The 26,129-nt window shown below is 46.2% G+C and overlaps 1 protein-coding gene across 1 annotated transcript in view; it reads right to left on the minus strand.

The window, feature by feature from the left end:
• The window catches only part of HK2 (hexokinase 2), a 75,532-nt gene that overhangs the window by 24,306 nt on the left and 25,097 nt on the right, over positions 1 to 26,129 (minus strand). Inside the window, 1 exon segment of the mRNA NM_001122987.1 lies at positions 6,667 to 6,815. Within this exon segment, the coding sequence (NP_001116459.1) occupies positions 6,667 to 6,815 (149 nt within the window).

Consider the following 26,129-nt stretch of genomic DNA (forward strand, 5'->3'; position numbering starts at 1 on the left):
GTTTAATGTATGAAGGTTTAATGCAACCATCTCTACAATGGGGGGCAGAGGGGAATGACTGTACCAACCCACTTGAGATACCAAAACGATTAAATGAGTCAATAACATATAGATTGATTATTAAATACTATCTTCCACTTAAGCCATTTATCTAAATCACTGTCAAAATAATCCCATAAGGCAGGGGGAAAATCATGGCCCAAGTTAATCCATATGTCATCACAAGCCCTGGGAACAGAAGATCCTTTGGTGGCTCTGCCAGAACCTCCCTTGACACGGATGCACAGCTGATTGTCTTACAAGAAAGGGCAGCCATCTCACTGCCAAGTATTTTAGCCTCCCTGTCTCTCATCATTAGGGAGGGGAGGAGACATGCTCTGTTGGCATTCTGTAAACAAACTAACAAAAATAATTAACTTTTCTGTTTTTCCTCCATTCTGGAAAACTAATCTCTTCAGGGCAAAACAAGGTATCTTTGTTCTCTAACTTCAGCATGGAACACCCAGTGAGTCCATGAGGAGCACCAAGAATAAACAGGGTTTTGTGGATGGGCAGCTTCACAACCATGACTAAACAGGACCTGAAGCTTCTAAGAAGAATCCTAAGACTAAGAAAAAGCTCTCTTCACCATCGCCTAGGCTTTCAATCTGCCCCAAAGCCTACAGTCCCGATGACATTCTTTTGCCCCTCAGCATTCCCAAAGAGAAAGTTGGTGACCACCCAAACGCTCAGAGGCTGAGGCCAGGAGCAGTCTGATGCAAAAAGTAAGCAAAAGTCAAAGAGACTGAACAAATTTGAAGGGCCAGGTTGACCAGATGGCAAAATCAAAAAGCCAAGGAAGTTACAAGAGGACAACATTCCTTTTCCCTTCCAGGCAGAAGCAAGGGAGATTCCACTAAAAAAGGGGTTCCCCGGGGTGAGGTCCACAGCAGCACCACCATCATGTTATAGATGCAAATTCTAGGGCCCAAACCCAAACCTGCTGAATCAGAAATGGTGGGGGTAGAGCCCTCCAGGTGATCCTGAAGTTTGAGAACCACTACACTCAACCACAATTAGTATTTGCATTTATACAGGAAGAGAGAGATTGGGGGTGGCAGGGTAGGCTGAGAGGAGCACTGGCTCCCCAGATGTCTGGGGTACGCTCAGAGAGAGGGATCCAAGAAGACCAGAAGGCCATCTACAAGGTTAAACTTCCTAATTAAACTTCCTGCATCGATCCTGTCCCTCTGTCCAATCACAGGCAAAGTTGACCTGGGATGATGCTGAAACTCCCATCCCCATATCAAAACATTCTCAAGACCAAGGGCTGGCCAATGAGAGGGCTCTCGGCCTAAGGGGATACCCAACTAATGCACAAGTGCCAACTCCCGGGAGCAGAGGTGAAGTCTTTTCATAGGTAAATAGGGTTTCTAGACAGATATTCAGCAAATTCTATTCTTCTGTGGGGAAGTTGATCAGACACAAAATTTACAGTAGGGTTAAACAAGTTTGCAGCACCTCCTTCCTGGTACTCTAGTCAAAATGATCTTTAATACAATACCTTTATCTGAAAAAGGGAAGTTGCAGAATCTTGCCAAGAGATAAGGTCAATCATCAGAGATGGGGATGAGACAGGGGAGGGGAAGCAAAATAGTTTCCCCTCACCAGCCCTGATCACTTCTCTCTTTCTTTCTTTTCTTTTTGTTTTTGTTTGTTTGTTTGCCTTTTCTAGGGCGGCTCCCACAGCATATGCAGGCTCCCAGGCTAGGGCTCTAATCAGAGCTGCAGCCACCACCAGCCTACACCAGAGCCACAGCAACAGGTGATCCAAGCCACATCTGCAAACTACACCACAGCTCACAGCAACGCTGGATCCTCAACCCACTGTTGCAAGGCCAGATATCAAACCCACAACCTCATGGTTCCAAGTCGGATTCGTCAACCACTGCACCATGACGGGAACTCCCACTTCTCTCTTTCCAACTGCACTGCCAACAAGAGGCTAGAGTTTCCCTTGTGGTGCAGCAGGTTAAGGATTCAGGATTGCTGCAATTGTGGTGCAAGTTCAATCCCTGGTCTAGGAACTTCCACACACTGCAGGTGCAGCCAAAAAAAAAAAAAAAGAGGAGGCTGGTGGGGAAAAAAAGGAGAGGCATTAAATAATATGTTGCCCAATAAAATGGCCACTAGCCATCTGTGGCTATTTCAGTTAATTTAAATCTTTAAAAATTAAAAAGTCACTTCCTTCATCACACTAGGCATATTCAAGTGCTCAGTGCTGCGGGTAGCTAGTGGCTGCCTCGTTGCCCAGGGTAGGTACTGAATAGTTCCACCACTGTGAAAAATTCTATTAGGCAGTGCTGGGTTAGAAGAACCTACCTCTCTCTCTCTTTTTTTTTCCACCCAAAGTTCGTTTTATTTTTTCTGCATCCTTTACCTATTTTTTTTTTTTTTTTTACATACCATTAAGTGTTGCATGAAGGGAGGTATCACTAGAATTCTACATTTCCTCTCCTAACAAGAGAGAGTACTCTGCCTTTGAACCTTGAAGTACGTGTCACTGTCCCTTCCCTATGCTGTACTTATCTTCTGGCAGAAGACTAAGCTCCATCAGCGTCCCTGATTTCCTTGGGTCTCTCTGGGTATGAGTCCCGCTAACATTCATTCATATGGAGCACTTGCGACAGGCCTTGCACTGAGACATGTGTGACCCACTTGATCCAGAAAGAGGATGGCTGTCCTGCTTGTACACACGACTGGGATGTCCTGGAGGTGAGCAATCTCTACAAGCAAGAAGGGCGTTTGTTCCCTCATGCTTGCCCATCCCTCCTTGAGGGAGGGTCTAACAGGGGGCTTGCATTTCCATTGTTGTATTGGTTAATGGCATGACAGAAGCCAGGCCTCATGCCACGGCAGATGCTGTTGTGCTGAGCTACAGAGCAGGCAGGGGTCAGGGTAATATTCTAGGATCCTTCTCTTTGAATGTCAGGTTCCAAGGCAACTTCCCATCAGGTGAGGAAGGTACAGATCCTTCTCAAAGTAAGTACTCCTTACTATTGGCTTCTGTTAGACCACCAGCCTGGCTTGAATCTTCCATATGTTGGATAGATGTGCTACAGAGGCTGGAAGTCCAAGATTGAGGTGCCATAAGATTCAGTGTCTAGTGAGGGGTCCTTTTCCTGGCTTGCAGATGGCTGCCTTCTTTTGTCTTATCACATGGTGGGGGGGTGGGGAGCGAGCGAGCCAGAGAGTATCCCTATAAGGATACTCAAAACAGCACCTCGACCATCTGCTTCCTTTAATGAAAGACTATCTTCTTTTCTGTTAGCTGATTGTGTAGGATAAGATGCTGGGAGAAAGAGTTAACACCTTCCTGCCATAAAAAAGGTGCAAAGGGCGTCCCTTTATGAAGGTACAAAAGGCTTCCTTTTCCTTATTGGTCTGAGAATTTGTTAACTCCCTTTTCCACAGGATACACTGAAAAATCTAAAGTGGCTGCTATTGCAATTTGTAATGCACTGCTCTCAAGTGGAACTTGCTGCATCAGAAAATAGATTTTTATCCAGGGACCCACCCTGCCTAGGCTCATGGATATTCCAAAACCTTTGCAAATTTTAAGTTTGGTGATGTGGTCTTGGTTTTAACTAAATTTAATTTTTTAAATCCATTTGTTTTCCTTAATTAAAAGATTGAGACCTAAAATTCAAAAGAAAAGAAAAGAAAAAAACAGGGGGAAAAAGGAGTTCCCGTCGTGGCTCAGCGGTAACAAACCCAACTAGTATCCATGAGGATGCAGGTTCGATCCCTGATGTGGGGCAAAGATCTGGCGTTGCTGTGGCTGTGGTGAAGGCCTATGGCTGCAGCTCTGATTCAACCCCTAGCCTGGGAAATTCCATATGCCACAGGTACGCCCTAAAAAGCAAACAAAAAAGACAGGGAGAAAAAAATCACCTATAATCCCATCTCTGAAATAGCCATTATGAATTTCCTTCCAATCTTTTTATCAAGTGTTTTCTGCTTTTAGGTCCATAGCATTCTTTCCCTTCCTTAGGATGGAATAAGCACCTATATTTTCTGGTTTTCTTTGTTTCATTTTTATATATGGCTTTTTTGTGTATTTGGAGCCTTTTCAATGTCCCAGTAGTTTCATAGTTTCTTCCAGATGGGTCTCATAGATTTTTTTGGCCTGAAATATTTTCTTTATGTACACCAGAGCTAGGGACAACCTGAGTAGAGCTCAGATCCCACAGTCCCAGAAACTCCCTTGTCCAACACCAGCATTAAAATAAGGAAAGTAGGCTTACACTCAGGCTAACCCCCAAAGGCATATAAAGGGTCTAAAAATATCTCCCCCACATGTTCTATTCATGGTCTGAAATGCTTTTCCCAGGAGGTAGCCTGCTGTGGTGGGAAGAAGAGTACACTAGGAATAAGAAGGTTCCACCTCTTCCAAGTGCTAAGGCTCAAGAGATGACCATGCAGGAAGAGCAACTTCCTTGGACTCCTCTTCAGCCAATCACTCTTTTATTGAGTATCCATTAGGTATCATAAATACAGCAGCAATAGCCAGTGCTCAAGAGTGATCCCTTGGAGTTCCTGTCGTGGCGCAGTGGTTAACGAATCCGACTAGGAACCATGAGGTTGCGGGTTCGGTCCCTGCCCTTGCTCAGTGGGTTAACGATCCGGCGTTGCCGTGAGCTGTGGTGTAGGTTGCAGATGCGGCTCGGATCCCGTGTTGCTGTGGCTCTGGCGTAGGCCGGTGGCTAGAGCTCCGATTCGACCCCTAGCCTGGGAACCTCCATATGCCGCAGGAGTGGCCCAAGAAATAGCAACAACAACAACAACAACAACAACAACAAAAAGACAAAAGACAAAAAAAAAAAAAAAAAAAAAAGAGTGATCCCTGTAGCTGTGCTAGCATCCAGGAATGTCTCTGGTGATTCCTCCCCATGGACTGAGAGCAGCTGAATATCCCAAGGAAGCTTTGGCAGAGCAGGTGAAAGGGATACCAGTGTCTCTGGACACCCAAGAACAGAGTAGACAGTGGCTGGACCTGTGACCATCACCCACCAACCAGCCAGGTATTTGTGGTGTGATGGCAACGAGTGGCCTCCCGTGGGAGGGTGCTCCTTGGGGAAACTTGAGAGGGAGAGCCAGAAAGGGCCTGCCCTACGGGATCTCACTTTTTCAGGAGCCCCAGACCCTTTGGGGAGTGCTTCCCACTGTGGAAGTAGGGGCAGGTAGTGGGGCCCCAGGACCACCATGTTGCCTAATTCTAGGGAGCACCATTCCCATGGACCACAGCAGTGCACAGAGCCTCCTAGAACTGGACAAACACAGGCTCTGGTCACATGGATCTGGCTTTGTGTCTTGCTCTGTCTGGCCCCTCCCACCCCTTTAAGGTGAAGCAAAGTCACTCAATCTTTCAAAGCCCAATTCCACATCTATAAAGTGGAGATAAAAGGAGCACCCAGCCTTAAAACTGAGGATAAGATGGGAAATCCATACAAAGGACTTCTGCTCACACTTCAACACAACATTTTTACTTCCTGTGGGTGGGAGGGTGGATGGTCTTAGTGGTCCAGTTGGACTTGAAGCCCTGGACAGAGAGGACCAGGACTTTGACTCTCAGCAAGGATTGGTGGCCCAATGCACAGCAGATGCTCGATACATCTTTGGACACTATCATGATGGCAATTCCATCCTTTCTTGTTATCTTCTAGCTGTTACCAGCCACTCTTTTTATTGTTGGGTGCTGAGTATAAAATAAAGCCCACAGAGATATGGAGATGACTACGCTTGAGTTGGGGCCAGTGTGTAAGCACATGAAAGCCACTGCAGTGGGGACAGACACTCAGAATCTGGATTTGTGTTTCTTCAATTGGCTCCCATCCTTGTGTGCAAAACGTCTTGTTTTAGAAGGTGAAAAAGAGACAGCGCACTTCCCATCGTGGCGCAGTGGTTAACGAATCCAACTAGGAACCATGAGGTTGCAGGTTCGATCCCTGGCCTTGCTCAGTGGGTTAAAGATCTGGTGTTGCCGTGAGCTGTGGTGTAGGTTGCAGACACGGCTCGGATCCTGCATTGCTGTGGCTCTGGCGTAGGCCGGCAGCTACAGCTCCAATTAGACCCCTGGCCTGGGAACCTCCATATGCCGGGGAGCAGCCCTAGAAAAGGCAAAAAGGCAAAAAGGCAAAAAAAAAAAAAAAAGAGAGAGAGACAGAGAGAGAGCATGCAAATAACCAAAAAGGCAAAGGAGCGGGTTCTATTTTCATGCAATGCTATGCTAACAACTGTGAGTAGAAGAGGCTGCAGAATGACCACCATGCCCGGTGGCAGTATCACACCACTATTGTGTATTCTACTGACTTGCGATTCAATGACACCACTAACTACAGGCGTCCAGCGTATACAAGCAGACCTCAGATGAGATGGAAAATCAAAATCCCTGCCACTACAGCACACCCAGACCCGGGGGCCTCATGTACATGTTCCCTGCTCTCTGGCCTTGTGCACCGTTCTGGATGAGGACCCCCAAACTAATCACCAGGCAAAAAAGAGGACAGGAAATCCAAGCCTTAGTCAGGGTCTCCTCCCTCCAGACTGCAGGGAGGGAGCAGCATCTGCTCCTGCCGGGCTCAGAGCCGCCCACCCGCCATGGCCACCCTGAGAGCAGGGGCATACCTGGGTGCCACTGCCTCGCATGATGTCCTCGGGGATGGCGTAGATCTGGTTCTCCATCTCAACCTTCTGGAGTCCGTTGTCTGTTACTCTCACCCAAAGCACCCGGAAATTGGTCCCCCCAAGATCCAGAGCCAGGAACTCTCCGTGTTCTGCAGAGAGAAGGGCCACTGTTAGTTGGGGAAAGACAAGGTGAAGCTGTTTCACAGAGACCAAAACCTAAAACCCAAGAATCCTGCCATAAACACAGCCCATCTCTGCAGAATGAGGTCGCCAGTGGGCCTTACATTTCTTCTACACACTTTTTTTTTTTGCTTTTTAGGGCCACACCTGGACCCTTGGGAAGGTTACAGTATAGTAGCTGACTTTGTAGGCTGCTTTACCTGGTTATCCAAGGACCTACATGTGTTCCTCTGCTGTTCCTTTTTTTTCTTTTTAGGGCCACACCTGCGGCATGTGGAAGCTCCCAGGCCAGGGGTCAAATCAGAGCTACAGCCGCCGGCCTACACCACAGCCACAGGAACGCAGGATCCGAGCCACATCTGTGACCTACACCACAGCTCACAGCAACACCAGATCGTTAACCCACTGAGCAAGGTCAGGGATCAAACCTGCATCCTCATGGATACTAGTCGGGCTCATTACCACTGAGCCACAATGGGAACTCCTCTACACACTTTCATGTTTTGTCTTGTCTCATTCTTTTCCTTAATGCTAAGCCCTTTTCTATTACTTGCAGAATTCACATCAACAGTGAGACAGTTTCACATCCAATGATAGGGGGCCCACCCCCTCGCAAGAGCTGACTGCTTCCCAAGGGCTTTCAGCCAAGTCCCCAGGGAGCTCACAAGGCCTTCCAAGCACAGCAGCAAGGAGACCCTAACTCAGTTTTGTCCTTTACAACCCTAACTCAGTTTTGTCCTTTAGACCCCCAGGACACCCAGCATACTCCTACAAGTTTGTGGGCCCCTTGGCCTTCTGCCAGCTCGTGATCCCTGAATTTTATGTTTGTAGACCCTGAGGGCAACGTCCCTCGGCAGGACGCCAGGGTCACATGCTAGACTGGAATGGGATCCAGCTGGTTATAAACTAAGAGGCCTAGAGTCAAGCAGGTGCCCCCACCAAAGATCCTAGGCTGACTGCTGTGTGAGGGGGTCCTGACCTGCAAGTATGTAAGACAAGAGGCAGCCCACTCGGCTGTCCTCAAACAAGCCTCAGGCCTGGGGCGGAGTGGAGAGAGGGAGACTCCACAGACCCAAGCGGATCAGCAGGAAGGCACAGCCCAGTCCCTCCAGGAAGTAAGCAGTGCAGAACAGGAAACATCCAGATTCTAGACAATAACACCGGCCACAGGGACACGTGCCATTGTCTGGCACAGAATGGAAGTGCTGAAGAGGCATGGAGGCTGGGGCCGGGGCCGGGGCCGAGGCCGGCAGGGCAGGCAAGGACCAGGGAACAAGGCGGCTTATCCCCGCAGCAGCCCCTTCAACCCATCTCCCAAGGCCCTGCTGCAGCCCTTCTTGAAGGATACCAGTTATTTCCTGGAGGTTACCTCACTGGGCGGCTTGACAGCACTCAGTCCCTGTCCTCATGGGAGACTGCCCTGAAGTCGGGGACACTGGATGGCGGGTCAGGAAAGGGCTCTGACTAAGTGAAATGAGGGTCTATCTGGCCCACACCCTCTCAGCAACAGTAACGGCTTGGCCCTGCCCAGCTCCCTTGAGGGCACGGTCCACAGCCCCTAGAGTCCAGAGGGGCAACGTGGAATGGACATTATCTTGCCTTCCACACAGCCATGGTCTACTAGGAATGATATATGGAGACTGGCCCCAGAGCCCACATTTCCCACAGCACAACTCCAGCCACTATTCCATGTAGAATGGATAAGCAATGAGGTCCTACTATACAGCACAGGGAATGCTATCCAGTCTCTTAGGATAGGAGATGATGGAAGACAGCATAAGAATGTGTGTATGTTTATGATAGTATTAGAAAAAGAATGTGTGTGCATATATATATATATATATATATACACACACACGTATATATGTATATGACAGCATGAGAAAAAGAATGTATATATGTGTGTGTATGTATATATATGATAGTATTAGAAAAAGAATATGTATGTACATACACATGTGTATATATATACATGATAGCATGAGAAAAAGAATGTGTGTGTATATACACACACACACACACACACACACACACGGACATACCTATGTATGTATGTATGACTGGGTCACTTTATTGTACAGAAATTCAGAAATTGGCACAACATTGTAAATCAGCTACTCTTTTATTTTTTTGACTTTTTTAGGGCTGCACCCACACACATATGGAGGTTCCCAGGCGAGGGGTCTAATTGGAGCCACAGCTGCCGGCCTACACCACAGCCACAGAAACGCAGGATCCGGGCCGCATTTACAACCTACACCACATCTCATGGCAACACCGGATCCTTAACCCACTGAGCGAAGCCAGGGATTGAACCCGAAACCTCATGCTTCCTAGTTGGATTCGTTTCCGCTGCTCCACAATGGGAACTCCTATATTTTAATTAATTAATTAATTTATTTATTTATTTAGTCTTTTTGCCTTTTCTTGGGCCGCTCCCATGGCATATGGAGGTTCCCAGGCTAGGGGTTGAATCAGAGCTGTAGCCACTAGCCTACGCCAGAGCCACAGCAACGCAGGATCCAAGCCTCTGCAACCTACACCACAGCTCAACGGCAACGCCGGATTGTCAACCCACTGAACAAGGGCAGGGACCGAACCCGCAACTTCATGGTTCCTAGTCGGATTCATTAATCACTGCGCCACGATGGGAACTCCCTAATTTTTTTTTAAGTATTAAAAAAAAACCCAAAAAAACAAAAACTTCAGCCACTTCTTGGACGGCAAATTCCTGAGCCTCTGAGCCCCCACTACCTTATCTCTAAAATGGGAATATCATGGAGTTCCCACTGTGGTGTGAAGGGATCTATGGCATCTTGGGAGTGCTGGGACACAAGTTTGATCCCTGGTCTGGCACAGTGGGTTGGGGATCTGGCATTGTCATAGCTGCAGCCAATGTAGCAGCTACAGCTTGGATCTGACCCCTGGCTCAGGAACTCCATATGCCATGAGGTGGCAAAAAAAAGAGATTTAATTAATTAATTAAAATGGGAACACCATACCCCATGTGGTCGATGTGAGGGGAAAACCAGATAATGGGCCCCGAGCACCCAGCACAATGCCAGGAACTTAGAACACAGTAAGTACTAGAAACTTAGCATCCAGGCTCTCAGCAAACACTGCCTGATACCCACACTTGAGTCTCTCAGTCTCGGTGTCAGGGCTGCCTCTCAGGACTGAAAAAAGTAAAAGCACCTTCAGAGAAGAGGCTGAAGAAACCTGCCCAAGAACAGCCACTGGCATCTTCTCCACTGACTTCAGCCTTCCTCCTCGGGGGTGTGAATTTCCAGTCCCCTCTCTGACATTTGGAGGTTTGGTCCCCCCCCCAGCCCTCTGACTGCTGTCATTAGATGGCTGAGGCAGTCTCAGCCCCATCTCCTGTGGCCATGGGTGACTTTTCCAAGCCCTCCAGTTCTGACCCTCCCCTGGTAGTGGGACATCAGCCAGTTTGTAGGGAAAACTATGCAGTGGTTGTCATGGGGGATGAAAAAGAAAATCAAAGATGAACTGTCTGCATCAGCATTCTGCAGCCCAGGACACGTGCAATCTGCTGAATCGGCGACCGTGGGGGATTGAGGCGGTGAGGCTGCCCCTGGCTGGGCATGATTCAAGGCCAGCTCCGATGGATTCACTGGAGACACCTCCATCAAGAATGGTGGTTTTCAGAAAAGGAAATCATGGACCTGGAGAACAGACTTGTGGTTGCCAAGGGGGAGGGGGAAGGTGTGGGATGGACTGGGAATCTGGGGTTAATAGATGCAAACTATCGTCTTTGGAATGGATAAGCAATGAGATCCTGCCGTGTAGTGCTGGGAACTATACTTAGTCACTTATGATGGAGCATGATAATGTGTGAAAATGGAATGTGTACATGTATGTGTGACTGAGTCACCTTGCTGTACAGTAGAAAATTGACAGAACACTGTAAACCAGCTATAACGGAAAAAATAAAAATCATTATTAAAAAATAATAAAATTAAAATAACATTTTAAAAAAAAGGATGGTGGCATTGCACCAAATTTATGGTTACCAGAGGGGTAATGTGGGTGGGAGAAGAGGGGCTAGGGATTGACACATGCATGCTACTCTATATAAAACAAATATAAAATAGATGGGTAACAAGAACCTACTGCCCAGGGTACCGCTGAATACTGTGTAATAATCTAGTGGGAAAATAATCTGAAAAGGAAAGGATATCTGTGTATTATTACTGGTTTACTTCATTGTACACCTGAAACTAACACACTTTGTTAAGTCAACTATACTCCCAATAAAATTTACTAAAAATAAAAATGTTTTTTAAAAGGTGGTGGTTTTGCAGTCTTTCCTGATGGACTGACGGGAAACCACAAATAGGCAAGTACTGCTGACAGTTCCGTCCTGGGGAAAGGAACGTCACTCCTCGATTTCTCTTCAGATGCCACAAGGACAGACATTCCTCCGGGTCCCTCCTCCCTGGAGCCCCGACCCCCACAAATACACATGAACCACCTGCGCCAAGGATGTTATGCCTTCCAGGGCCCAATATTTCTCAGGCAGGCTTAGCACGGTTACTGCGGGAGCTACATCCGAAGGCGACCTCTTGCGACAGTGGATGGATCCTTCTGCCTAAAGCCCATCTCCACACTGCAGGAGAGGCCGTCACACAGCGCAGGAGTTAAGAGCTGAACCTCAGAGACAGGTAGGCGGGCTGTGTTTTAAATTCCAGCTCGGTTGTGTGACTACCTGTATGGCTCCTCTGAGCCTGTCACCTCACCTGCAGAACGGGGCTCTGATGCTGACGTTCCGGGGCAGGGCGGTGGCGGTGGCGGGGCGGGGGGTGGCAAGGGAGCTCATGAGCTCAACGTCAAATACAGAACATATTATGTGTGAATAAGTACGGAGTAAACCATCACGAAACAGCTGCTGCCCTCACAGTTATTTCCCTTTGATAAGGGGTGGCTTCTCTCCTAGTTCTCCCCAGCTCTTCCACTCCCTGCTCACTTCTGTCCTGCTCCTGGCCCGAACCCTACCTGGACTGTGAAACCTCCAGGACATCCCAGAAGCCCAGAGCTGAGGAATATTTGTTAAGTGATGTGGCGTGAAGGCAGCTGGCATCTATGTGCCTGGGACATTCAGAATGGACGGGCAGGAAAACATGCCTACGGCAGGTTTCTTAAGTACACAGCCACAAGGCAGACGACCCAATAGACTCCAGAGGGATCATTCTGCTGAGTGACTCTAGTTGGTATTGGAGGCAACGTATTAAGAAAACATCTCATATTGCATTTGCTCATTGATGGTTCATTTGTTAAACAAAATATCTGAGTGCCAGCTGTGGGATTTATATATGAGACCATAAGGCCAGAGGTCAGATTGCTTTTATTGTTAAGCGTGCTGTTATGTCTCGAAAAAAGTTTAAAGTTTTTAAAAATAATAAAATAAAACATCTGATTTTTAAAAGTATAAATAGTACGAAAGCGGAAAAAATGAAAAGCAAACATCTCTTTTCTTCTCCACACCCTAAAAGTAACCACTATACTGTTTCTTGAGTGTCTTTAGATATATTTGTATTAAAAAAGGGGGAGGAGTTCTCCTCGTGGCTGAGTGGTTAACAAATCCAACTAGGAACCATGAGGTTTCGGGTTTGATCCCTAGCCTTGCTCAAAGGATTAAGGATCTGGCATTACCGTGAGCTGTGACGTAGGTTGCAGACGAGGCTCGGATCCCTCGTCGCTGTGGCTCTGGCACAGGCCAGCGGCTGCAGTTCCAATTAGACCCCTAGCCTGGGAACCTCCATATGCCAGGGGAGCAGCCCTAGAAATGGCAAAAACAAAAAACGAAACAAAACAAAAACACAGGGAAGGCTGTTAACTGACACATTCTAAGAAAAGGATGTGAATTTCTGGGTCTAAGGATTTCTGCTTTTATTTTGAAAGATATAACCTAATTATCTTCCTAAAAATTCTCTCCAATTTCTGCATAAACCAAAAGGTGGGTTTTACTCTCATCCTATGTTTTGTACAATTAATCTTTGCCAACCTCATAGGTCCAAGTGGTATCTCATTTTTAAACTTGGTTTCTTTTCTTTGTGTAGCTTTAGACACTTTGAATTGTTATCAGCTTGGTAAATTCCCTTTTCTATGAATGTTCTACTCAGATCTTTTAAAATACTCATTATTTTCTTAATAACCTAAGAAAGCTCTTTGTATATTAATGAAAATAGTTTTGTTGGTTGTATATTTGCAATTACTTTTTTCTCCAGTTGGATGTTTATCTTTTAATTTTGCTCATGGTATTTTTTGCCATGAGGAAGGATCTAATTTTTATGTGGTCAAAATACTTAGTTTAGTTAATTTAAGGCCCAATGTTGATATTTTTAACAGACGAGAAATATTTAAGTGATGTTTATAAGCATTATCTCCATATTCCTCAACAACCCCTGTTGGACATTATGATCTCAATTTCCAGATAAGAAAACCAAGGTTCGGGTCAAGTAATTGAAACCAATATTTAAATCCATGTCCAGCTCTCTAGCAACGTTCTGTACTGTAATGAGCAAGAAGGCGACTCATAAGAAAGCTCTAAACCCTCAAAAGAGGAATTCTTCACTAACAAATGCTAAGAGCATAAAACTCAGAGGTTATCCCAGGCCCTAAGCGGGCCTGGGTGGCAAAGGAAGTGACATTGTGGTTCAGAAGCTGAGTCACTTGGTTAAGATCATCATAAATGATTGCTGGATTCGACCCCACCTGACCCCCAAAGCCCAGGCCTGTCCCTATGCACCTCCCATATCTCTTGTGATGCTGGTTCCTAGAAGCTCAGAATCCAGGAAGGAAGTAAAGAAGCCATAAAGTGGTTAAAAAAAAAAAAGAAAGAAAGAAAGAAAGAAAGAAAGCAATAATGCCCTAATCTTTATCAGTAACTTCAGCCCATCCCTCTGGGCCAAATGCTCTCAAACTTGAACGGGAGATAGCAGACTTACATCCACTGGCGAGGGGTGACGCGGCCTTCTCCCCAAAGGACCCTGGGGCTTACTGAAAGTTTTTCGATGCAGGCTTTTTGGTAGGCACAAATTGGCGCCATCTCACCCAGTTATACCAAACCTCTGTTCCCAACTTACTGGACACTCTCCAAGCCCTCTCCGATGAAGATCCTCCTAATTAAGATCATCCCCCTCCAAATGACTTTGGATGGAGTTCCCATCGTGGCTCAGCGGAAACGAATCTGACAAGCATTCATGAGGACCCAGGTTCAATCCCTGGCCTGGCCTCCCTCAGTGGGTTAAGGATCCAGCATTCCTGTGAGCTGTGGTGTAGGTCGCAGATGCGGCCAGGGCCTGGCATTGCTGTGGCTGTGGTGTAGACCAGTGGCCACAGCTCTGATTCGACCCCTAGACTGGGAACCTCCACATGCCTCAGATGGGGCCCTGAAAAGACAAAAAAGAAAAAAAAATTTTTTAATTAAAAAAAGATGTGTTCCCGTCATGGTGCAACAAAAGTGAATCCGACTAGGAACCATGAGGATGCAGGTTCGATCCCTGGCCTTGCTCAGGGGGTTAAGGATCCAGCGTTGCTGTGAGCTGTGGTGTAGGTTGCAGATGCGGCTTGGATCTAGCATTGCTGTGGCTATGGCAAAGGCCGGCAGCTATAGCTCTGAGTAGGCCCCTAGCCTGGGAATCTCCATATGCCTTGAGTGCGGCCCTTAAAAAAAAATAACAATTTGAAAAAAAAGAACAACCCCCTCCAAAAACTGACAAAAGAAGAGGTAACAAGCTTCCACTAAAAGAAAACAAGGGTGTTCCGGTCATGGCGCAGTGAAAACAAATCCAACTAGGAACCATGAGTTTCGATCCCTGGCCTTGCTTAGTGGGTTAAGGATTTGGCATTGCCGTGAGCTGTGGTGTAGGTGGCAGGTGAGGCTCCAATCCTATGTGGCATAGGCTGGCAGCTGTAGCTCCGATTCAATCCCTAGCCTGGGAACCTCCCTATGCCAAGGGTGCGGCCCTAAGAAACGAAAAGGAAAAGAAAATACTTACAGTCGAGAGGAACTGGGAATGGGAACATTAGGTCTCACCACCCTCCACCAAATTGCCCAACAGTTAAGACTCGAGCTGTTGTTTGCTGACTCATTTTGCATCCTGGACTACATTTCTGCCCACTTTCAGTGAGGCTCTTATCAAATACATAAGGTCAGCAAGATAAAGGAGTTTCAATTTCTCCTGGGAACTCACCTGTCCCAGGGAAAAGGCTGAAGAGACGAAAATGGCCTCTAAGAGTTCCCATTGTGGCACAGCAGAAACGAATCTAAGTAGGAACCATGAGGTTGCGGGTTCAATCCCTGGCCTTGCTCCGTGGGTTAAGGATCTGGCATTGCCGTGCTCTGTGGTATAGGTCGCAGACGTGGCTCGGATCTGGCGTTGCTGTGGCTGTGGTGTAGGCCGGCAGCTACAGCTCCGATTCCACCCCTAGCCTGGGAACCTCCATATGCCGCTGGTACAGCCCTCAAAGGACAAAAAGACAAAATAAATAAATTAATTAAATAAAATGGCCTCTAAGTAACCATCTGAATGTGATAGTCACTGTCATCTCAGTTGAGGGGACACTAGTAATGTATGTGAGCAGGCCACATCCCCAGCGTTGTTCAAATCACACGTTCACAATGTCCACGCATTTGGTGAGGGGTGAGGGGCAAGGGCCAGCTGAATTTTCCAACAGTCTATTTTCGATCACTAGGTCCTTGCCACTAATTAAAATAGACCGCCACCTGTTCCTCCCATCAGGAGCTCGGAGCCGTGTGCCAACTACTGCATTGAGTGACCTGCGAACAGAGCAGGTCTGGGTTTGTTCTGGATTTTTAAGCAGAGGTGCCCTTTTATCAAAGGCAGCTGTGTTCAGAAGTGGCAGTGTCCTGCCTGGTCTCACCCCAGGGCTTCTTCAGGTGATTAAATGGGCTTCTTCAGAAGGACCTCCAGAAGATTCCCTTTAATTGAGTAGATTTTTTTTTTTTTTTAGGTCTTTTTTGCCATTTCGAGGGCCGCTCCCGCAGCATATGGAGGTTCCCAGGCTAGGGGTCGAATCAGAACTGTAGCTGCCAGCCTATGCCAGAGCTACAGCAAAGCAGGATCCAAGCCGCGTCTGTGACCTACACCACAGCTCATGGCAACACTGGATCCTTAACCCACTAAGCAAGGCCAGGGATCAAACCTGCAACCTCATGGTTCCTAGTCAGATTCGTTAACCACGGAGCCACAACGGGAACTCCTAATTGAGTAGATTTGATGCAGCATTCCTAGAGTTCTCGGGATCCTTGAAAGTGGCAAAGTCTGCCCTTACCCTAGGCTTAGCCTCACTGCCCACATCCTCACTTCCAATTTTATTTCTTTTCCTTACTCTTAATTGTCTTGTATATGGCATTCAGCATAAAAGATTCCAATCTGTTTAAAGTTGGGAGTGGGGCCCACCACTTTAAAAATATTTTTTAGGAGTTCCAGTGGTGGCTCAGCAGGTTAAGAACCCAACTAGTATCCATGAGGATGCAAGTTTGATCCCTGGCCTCGCTCAGTGGGTTAAAGATCTGGCATTGCCGTGAGCTGTGACGCAGGTCACAGACGCAGCTCAGATCCTGTGTTGCTGTCGCCATGGCTGTGGTGTAGGCCCGCAGCTACAGCTCCAATTCAACCCCTAGCCTGGGAACTTCCACATGCTGCAGGTGCAGCCCTAAAAAGCAAAAAAAAAAAAAAAAAAGTTTTTTAAATCACTGTCGAGTGTCAAATGCTGAATCTATTCTAGGACCTACCAATGATACACTTGCGATTAGTTATTCCAACACTAAGCTTTGAACACAGTCACTAAAATCCACTTAGCCACCCAGTGTGGTTTGCAACCTCGTCCCTGCTTGGATGGGGGATGGGAGAGGTAGGTACACTGTAGCAGGTACCATGACCAGAGTGTTACAGAAGGAGTCATTATTTCTGCTCTGAAAAAGGAGGCTTCTTGAGATGCAACACAGGGCAAGCAGGGCTTAGTGGCTGGAGTTGCCAGACAGAGAAAAGGGGACACATATAGAGGTGTGGCAGTTCATGGCATGCTCAGGGAACAGCATGTCAACAGGGTCTGCAACACAGGGCTCTCATGGCACGGCTACAAGCACACAGCCAATGCCCATGCCAAAGACTTTGGTTTTTAAGCAGAAGGTCAGATTTTCAAACAGGCTCCAGTGGCATTGAGGATACGGGTCTAGAGCTGGAAGGCTGGTGAGGGGTCTCTGTAATACAGTCCAGCTGAGCAGAGATGACAGCTTCGTTTTCAGGGCCATGCAGAGACACCCTGGTTTGTTCAGGATTGACATGGGGCTTTCAGTCCTAAAACTTGGAGATTCCCAGGCAGAGCAGGATGGCTGGTCACCCCGGGGCCATGTTAGATCCAACCATAGCGCCATCAGCCCTTCCTTGTCACCCAATGCCAAAGGCATGCAGCCTTGAACTCTGAGATAGGATGAAGACACATACATACATACTTTCAGATACAGTTCCTGTAATAACTCAGTGGCCTCAAAGGGACCTGCTCCTACCTGCCCTGCCATAGCAAGAACATTTTCAGGGGCCCCAGGTGACTGCACTGAACATTTTGATCTTCTTCCACGGAGGAGTTCTGGGTTGAGGGGGACCTTGCTTAACCTTTGTGATCAAGTGCCTTCCAGCACACCACTACAGACTGCTCTAAGAATGTATGGTATGGACTCCACTTGAGAGGCCAACTAAAAATCTTCAGGTCTTGGAGAGGCAATCCAGCAAAACAAACTTTGCTGGACACAGGTTTCAAGGTACATATTTCCCAAGTACCTGGCAACATCAGTCACTACCACACCTGGCTGCCCCTTTGTAAGCTCCAAAATTCCAGATACCCCAATATAATACAATGGCCAGTCTCCACCCCAAAGCCTGGAAATAAAGTAAAATAAAATAACATGGTATATTAAAAGGATCAAATCACAGTCGGTAAAGGATGGTGTCTGGTAGAGTCAAGGAAGGGGGTAACGTGATATTCTGTGTTGTTGCTTTTCAAACCATTCCAAGCAACAGGATACCGAATGTCCAAATGTAGATGTGGAGAAATTATGTTGCTCCAAATGAAGGGAGGGGCCTGGAACACAGAACCCTTTGGAAGTAAGTGCCCCCCAAAGCTCCCAAAACACCATCAGAAAGCACCATGCTGGTGCTTTTATACTTAGGTAATGTTTCTTAAGCCCAAAATATGTGGCACTCACAGAGAGATGTTATACTAGCTCCCCAGATGTCAAACAATCCTGTAAAGGATTAAAACATGATTATGTTTCAATACAGTATAGGCGATGGGTGTGTTTTCAGGCAAGCTGACCTTGGTTCAAATCCTGTTTTGTTGTTAGCCATATACTTTTGGGTAAATTATAAGAAATTTAATAATTAGATTTCATTATCTGTTTCACTCCCCAGGACACAGGGACACAGACACACACACATACACAATTTGGGGTTAAGGTTCAATGCGATGAATGCCTAAGATGTTTAGCACAAGGCCTGGTGCATATAAATGTTTAATAAACTCCAGCTACCGCTATATGGAGGCTACTTATCAATACAATCTTCATCTTAAATTGTAGACACCACATAAATCCACTTATTAGGAGTGCCCATTGTGGCTCAGCAGTAACAAACCCAACTAATATCCATGAGGATGTGGGTTCGATCCCTGGCCTCACTCAGTTGGTTGCTCAGTGGGTTAAGGATCTGTCATTGCCATGAGCTGTGGTATAGGTTGAAGATTCGGCTAGGATCTGGCATTGCTATAGCTGTGGTGTAGGCCAGCAGCTACAGCTCCGATTGGACCCCTAGCCTGGGAACTTCCATATGCCATGAGTGTGGCCCTTAAAATAAAAGTAAATAAATCCACTTAATAAGCTGCATGTATGCCAGCTATTGATCTGAGTCTCCACTGCACAGCTGATGATGCAACGCTGAGAAAACAAGATAAGGGATCCTTTCAGGGTTTTACCAACCTCCTTGCAACTTATCACCAGCCTTGTCTCTCTTTATCAGAGCTTGTTGCAGGATATGACCCAGTATCATTGAGTAATCATTTCATCTATGCAAGCCATATGACCCCAAGATAATCTTCATTCTTCAAAGGTGGGGCACAAGGCAGCTGGGCACCCTGCTGCCCCACAGAGGACCAGCCTACAGAGGACCAGCCTCTGCGAGGACTCTATTGAATGAACTGAACAGCTAGGCCAGAGTTACCAATGGAAGAATGAACGTACTGTGCTAGCAGTGCTAGAGGTAGATAAGCATAAAATGCACCACCAGTGATAAGCCTAAGGGCCCAGGCATTGGAACGCTGCTGGCTGGGTTCAAATCCCAATGCTTCCACTTGCTCAGTACGTGACTTTGGGCAAGTTGCCTAATCTCCCTAAATCTACTTAACTTTTCTCTAACACAGGGTTTAAGGTGTCTACCATTGGATCCCAGTGAAAAGTAATGAGACAGCTCAAATTCAGTTCTTACCATAGTTCCTGGCATTAAATAAGCCTACATTTTAAATTTATCATCATTATCCTCATTCCCTGCTCTCGAGGGAGTTAAGTCCAACTCGAGGATGAAGATATACTCACTCAGCTGTAAAAAATAATTCACAGTTCAGGGAGGTGGGGAAGTATCAAAAGATCAATACAGCAAAGCCTTCACCTCACTCTGCCTTTAAGACACACTTATATCTAAATAATCCTGCCAAGACAATGAGGGCAATAAAGACACTACAAAGAGGTTTTTTCTAAATTGGAACCTACAGCTGGAATATGTTGATTTTCAATTGGGTTGTACTTGAGTTTCTTATTATTATGCTTCAAAATCAATCCATATTTATGGTCTATTTAAAAAGATAATAACCTTATTTGCTTTAGAAACTTTTGTTCAGCAACATGAGCCAAAGTAAAGCATGAATCTTATGGTCATGGAGTCAAAGCTACCTATGCTTCAATCCCAACTCTCCATTAACTGGCCGCAGGTGACCTTGGCAATCTCTTTTGGCCTCACTTGCCTTATTTTTAAATTGGGAATCCAGAGTTCCCGTTGTGGCTCAGGGGTTAACAAACCCAACTAGTATCCATCAGGATACAGGTTTGATCCCCGGCCTCGATCAGTGGGTTAAGGATCTGGTGTTGTCATGAGCTATGGTGTAGGTCACAGACGTGGCTCAGATCCCCCCACCCCCACCCCGTTGCTGCGACTGTGATGTAAGCTGGCAGCTGTAGCTTTGATTCAACCCCTAGCCTGGGAACCTCCATATGCCATGGGTGCAGCCCTTAACAAAAAAAAAAAAAAAAAAAAAAAAAAATTGGGAATGTCTCTCTTGTAGAGTTTGTGTGAAGAGTAAAATAGATCATTTATGTACACAGACGTTGTGAGTGCTCATTAACTGGTGTGTTATTCCTGCATTTCCTCTTGAGGGAACTGTCCTCTGAAAGTCATATCCCTATAATATATGTAGGGGATCCCAGGCCCCCATTGGACTGTGATTGAGGCTGATACTTCAGTCACATGTATGGCCACTGCTTAGGTCAGGGCTGCCTACAGAGAGGCCGAGATGGTGAGATGACTCCTGGCAGATACAAATGAATACTTTTTTTTCTTTCTTTTATTTTTTGGCTGTGCCAAAAAAAAATAAAATGCTTAAGTTCCCTGGCCAGAGATTGAACCCGAGCCACAGCAGTGACAATGCCAGCTCCTTAGCCTGCTGAGCCACCAGGGAACTCCAAATGAACGTTTTCTTTATGCAACTCTGCAGTGCCCAAAACCAAAGGTGGGGGGCAGTTACAGACAATAAATACTGGTGACATGGGCAAGTGGACCTCTTATACATCATCAGTGGGAGTGTAAAGTTTTAAACACTTTTGGGAGAAGGTCCGGGAGTTGCCTATAAATTAAACACATCCCAAACTATGACCCAGAAATTCCACTCCTACTTGTTTACTCAAGAAAATGAAAACACATGTCCAAAAAAAGGACTTGTGCAAGAATGCTTATAGCAGCTTTCATCATGATAAGCAAAAATTATAAATAGCTCAGGTGTCCATAGCATTCATGTCACATAGGATTCCAACCATACCATGGAATCAAAAACCGAAAAGGAACAAACTACTGATCTACACAACACGGGTGAAGGGCACATTATGAGGGGCACATGAAGCCCTTGCACGAAGAATCAATACTATATGGGGGGGGGCGGGGCTGGGAGTTTGAAGTTAGTAGGTGCAAACTATTCCATTTAGAATGGATAAACACAAGGTCCTGCTACAGAGCACAGGGAACTATATCCAGTCTCCTGGGATAGACCTCGATGGAAAAGAAGGTTTTTTAAAAAAGAATGTGTATGTATACACACATACACACATAGATATGCCTGAGTCACTTTGCTGTATAGCAGAAATTGGCACAATATTGTAGAACAACTATACTTTAATAAACAAAATTTTTTTAAAGAGTAAATACGTATGGTTGTAGGTATAGGAAGTTCTGGAACACGCCAAACTAATACATATGGAAAACTTAATCCAATGATTGCCTCTGAGGCTCGGGGACAGTGATTGCCTGGGAAGGTATGTGCACAGAAGGACTTCTGGGCTGACGGTAATGTTCTCTCTCTTGGTAGGGGTTGTTAAACAGGTGTGTTATTTGTCAGTTCAGAGGATACTTGGGCTTCTCATACAAAATTTTACATCAAAAGAAAACAGAGCAAAGCTTGAACTCTCGTTGATAATGTGCATGCTGCAGTTTTAGGGTTGAAATGAACTGATTTTCGAAATTTACTTTGCAATGCCTCAAATAAAACAAGACAGACAGATGGATGGAAGGACGGGAGCATGTTAAAACACATCTAGTAAGATATCAATGTAGACTCTAGGTAGGCTGTACAGGGATGTTCGTTACATAATTCTCACTGTTTGAAAACTGTTCCAGAGAAAAAAAACAAATGGGAGCGTGTTTTACATGCATACCTACCCCAGCTGATACCACATTCAGTCATCTAAGTAAGATATTCTTGGACCATTTATAAACATTTCATTTTTATCTGTGCCAACGATGTTTCTTTGTACTGCAGGCTCCACACAATCCATGAAGCACGGGTATTTTAGAATCAGCCCCCGTGGGGTTCTGGCTACTAACATTCTCTTCCTTCTCACAGAGAACTCAAACCATAATTTGGAGATTCATTTATCTTTAGGCTTCCACCATAAGCAAATGGCCTGAACCTTTCCAGTCTCTCCCACAATCTCTACCAGGTCTTTGACTACCACTAGAGCTGGGACTATGTAAATGCATGGTGGGAACGGTTCCCGTCGTGGCTCAATGGTTAACGAATCTGACTAGGAACCATGAGGTTGCGGGTTTGATCCCTGGCCTCACTCAGTGGGTTAAGGATCCAGTGTTGCCGTGAGCTGTGGCATAGGTTGCAGACGTGGCTCAGATCCCAGAGTTGCTGTGGCTGTGGTGTAGGCCAGCAGCTATAGCTCCAATTAGACTCCTAGCCTGGGAACCTCCATATGCCACAGAAGCGGCTCTAGAAATGGAAAAAAGACAAAAAAAAAAAAAAAAAAAAAAAAAGGGCATGGTGGGACCTGTATAAGTGAATGGTGGGATCTGGTTCTTGCTCCAGACGCAGGTCCTCCGGTGAGAAGGACGAACCCTCACACCTGCTCCCTCCAAAAGAAAGGAGCTGGGAGTAACATCGGTTCTGGGCAAGCATCTTGCTTGCTGTGGGGCTTCATAGGACTGGGTTTATAATACACATGAGAGAGTTATCAAACCAATTCTCCTTTAATTCTCAGACAGCCAACACTCTGATGTTTCCCCTTTTTACAAATGAGAAAAACGGAGGATCGGGGCACAAATGAGCAGCTCTAAGGCACACAGCTTGAATTCAAAGCCTTTTAAGCCTAGAATTCTGATCTTCACCCCTCACCACTTATGGCCCTGAAATCACCTCTCACCTCTGGCAACAAGTAGTCAATTTTACAAATGCCCGACTACGACACAACTGGGTGAGAAGCATTTAAGACAGTGGCTTTCACACAGCAAACGGAAAAAGAAAAATTAGTGCTTCCTGACTAGAAACTTATTTTTTTTTTTTTTTTTGTCTGCCTTTTCTAGGGCCACTCCCATGGCATATGGAGGTTCCCAGGCTAGGGGTCCAATCGGAGCTATAGCCACCGGCCTACACCAGAGCCACAGCAACGCCAAATCCAAGCCATGTCTGCAAACTACACCACAGCTCACGGCAACGCCGGATCGTTAACCCACTGAGCAAGGCCAGGGATTGAACCCGCAACCTCATGGTTCCTAGTTGGACACGTTAACCACTGAGCAACGACGGGAACTCCTAGAAACATTTTTTAAAAAATAGAAGATAATAGATGTAACTGTGACACGTTGAAGAATAAACATTGGTTTCTAAAATTTGTTTCAGTTGTCTCTCAGTATTCATATGTGTGTGCTTCTTCTCAGTATTCATATGTCTGTAGTCCAAAAGTTAGAGAGCCACTAAAATTAAGGCCTCTAAATCAGAGGTTTAGAGCTGAGGCTTAATTTCCCAGGTATGAAAGAAAAGTAACGCTGGAAAGAAATGAGCTGGGTAAAGTTCTGAGGCAGGCTCGCATAGGCAGGCCCCTCCTGAGCAAAGGCCTTCCATGGGAGAGAAGCGTGATCGCCAGTAGCAGCAACAGTGCCCAGACTGCAGCCTCCGCCAGCAAACAGGGCACAGCCGAGCCTCATGGGCTGTGTGACCACATCCAGGGGAAAGGCAGCGGATCCCTCCATGCCATGCAACTGCTCCCTTGGTCTCTCCTCTCAGTAACTTACTGAGGTGCCAATAAATAACAAAGAAGAATTTTCATTTTTCTTCATTTTTTTTTCTTTTTCTGGCCACACTTGCAACATATGCAAGTTCTCAGGCTAGGGGTTAACTCAGATCTGCAGGCCTACACCACAGCCACAGCAACACAGATTCAAGCTGCACCTGAAACTTACACTGCAGCTTGTGGCAACACTGGATCCTTAGCCCACTGAGCAAGGCCAGGGATCGAATCTGCATCTTCACAGACATTATGCCGGGTTCTTAACCCTTTGAACCACAATGGGAATGCCAAAGGAGAATTTCATTTTTGATGGGCTTTATCTACTGAAGAGTCACTGGTTCTCACTGCCACATTCCATGACTCACAAAGCTGACTAACAAAACAAACTCAAAGCCTTGATGGGGACCACTTTCAATGACATTCCCAGTCTTCTCCTCCCCATTCCATTTTCCTGCTCTCTCTCCAGAAGCAACCCCTATCATTTATCCAGTACACACTTTCTGGTGCATATTCTAATAATTTTAGGATGTGTACCTGTCCATGAGCAACGTATAGCATAGCTTTGAGGGATTTTTTAAAATTACATCCAACCGGAATTCCCGTCGTGGCTCAGTGGTTAACGAATCCGACTAGGAACCATGAGGTTGCGGGTTCGATCCCTGGCCTTGCTCAGTGGGTTAGGGATCCGGCGTTACTATGAGCTGTAGTTTGGGTCACAGACGTGGCTTGGATCCCGCGTTGCTGTGGCTCTGGTGTAGGCCGGTGGCTACAGCTCCGATTGGACCCCTAGCCTGGGAACCTCCATATGCCACGGGAAGCGGCCCTAGAAATGGCAAAAAGACAAAAAAAAAAAAAAAACCAACCAAATTGGATTATGATGATCATTGTACAACTACTAATGTAATAAACTCATTGAGTAATAAAAAAAGAAAAAATAATAATAATAATAAAATTACGTCCAACTGCTATGAGGTATATGCCCTTTTGCAGTTTTTCACTCATTGTTCTTTAGTATATCCCTATTTACAGACGGACACTTCTGCTACATGCTATATATGCTAGTATCCCATCCCATGGACAATCAACTGTTCCCAACATGCTGTCATTATAAGCATCTCAGCTACGCGCATTCTTGGACATGTCTCCTCAAATTCACATGGGAATCGGTTCAAGGTATAGTCGGAAGTAGAACTGCTGAGTTGTCATATACACATATTTTCAACTGAACTGGTTGCTGCCAACCTCACATCCCTGGCAAACCACTAGCTCAATATATATCCTTCAGACTTTATACACCTGCATATACGCATACATACACGATTTTACAGGACATAAGGTTTTACGATGGCTTACAAAGGACGGTTTTCTGCATTAATTGACCGGTGCCTAACTGGTGGACATTAAGAGTTTTTCCCTCAATAGCAATTCCAGGAATGTTGTGCCTAAGTACGCTGACACGCTAATTCTAGGACATGTGTAGAACAGACCAGGACTGCTGGATCCACCTCTTTATTTTTACAAAGGAGAAAAGGCTGATTCCCAGGGAGCTGGGGTGAGGACCTGGCCCATGGATCCCCCGGCAAGGGAGGAATGAAAGAGTTCTCTGGTCTCTGGTACTTCAGGAGGCATCAGGTCTGATTAAGGGAATAAAACATTCCAATACACAGCATTTCTTTTACACACCATCTCCATTTACACTGTAGAATCCGAGATTATACAGAGGCACTCTGGGTATCACAAAAATCACTTAAAATCTCCCCCTTTCTTTCTTTCTCTCTCTCTCTCTCTCTCTCTCTCTCTCTTTTTTTCCGGCCACACCTGCAGCATATGGAAATTCCCAGGCTAGAAGTTAAACTGGAGCTGCAGCTGAGGCCTACGCCACAGCCATGGCAACACCAGATCCGAGCAGCATCTGTGACCTACACCACAGTTTGCAGCACTGCTAAGCAAAGCCAGGGATCAAACTCGCATCTTCATGGACTCTAGTCAGGTTCTTAACCTGCTGAGCCACAACAGAAACTCCAAATCTCCCCATGTCTGCGTGTAAAGGAGGCCCGGCCCCCAAGTCTTACACCAGAACTCCACTCCCAAGAGGGCTGCAGGCGTCAGCTGCTGGCTCCTATCCTCAGTTCATGCAACCCAATTCATAGAGACTAGATTCACTGTGGACAGAGAGGCAGGCCTAAGATGGGCTCCCAGGACTCCGGCCAGAGGTCAGGGCAAGAGACTCCATGACCAAGTAGTTTAGCAAAGTACAGCCCCCGGTGCAAACTAAGAGGCAGAGGGAGGTCTCAGTGCTTCAATCTCAGGAAAGCAGTGAGAAGAGATAAAGTTGGTGCCATACCTAGTTTTCCCCAGCAAACTTACTGCCTAAAATACAGGCCAGAGAGCCAAGTCCAGCCCCATCTCAAAATAT

The sequence above is a fragment of the Sus scrofa genome, chromosome 3, assembly GCF_000003025.6.
Source record: "Sus scrofa isolate TJ Tabasco breed Duroc chromosome 3, Sscrofa11.1, whole genome shotgun sequence".
Classification (NCBI taxonomy): Eukaryota; Metazoa; Chordata; class Mammalia; order Artiodactyla; family Suidae; genus Sus; species Sus scrofa.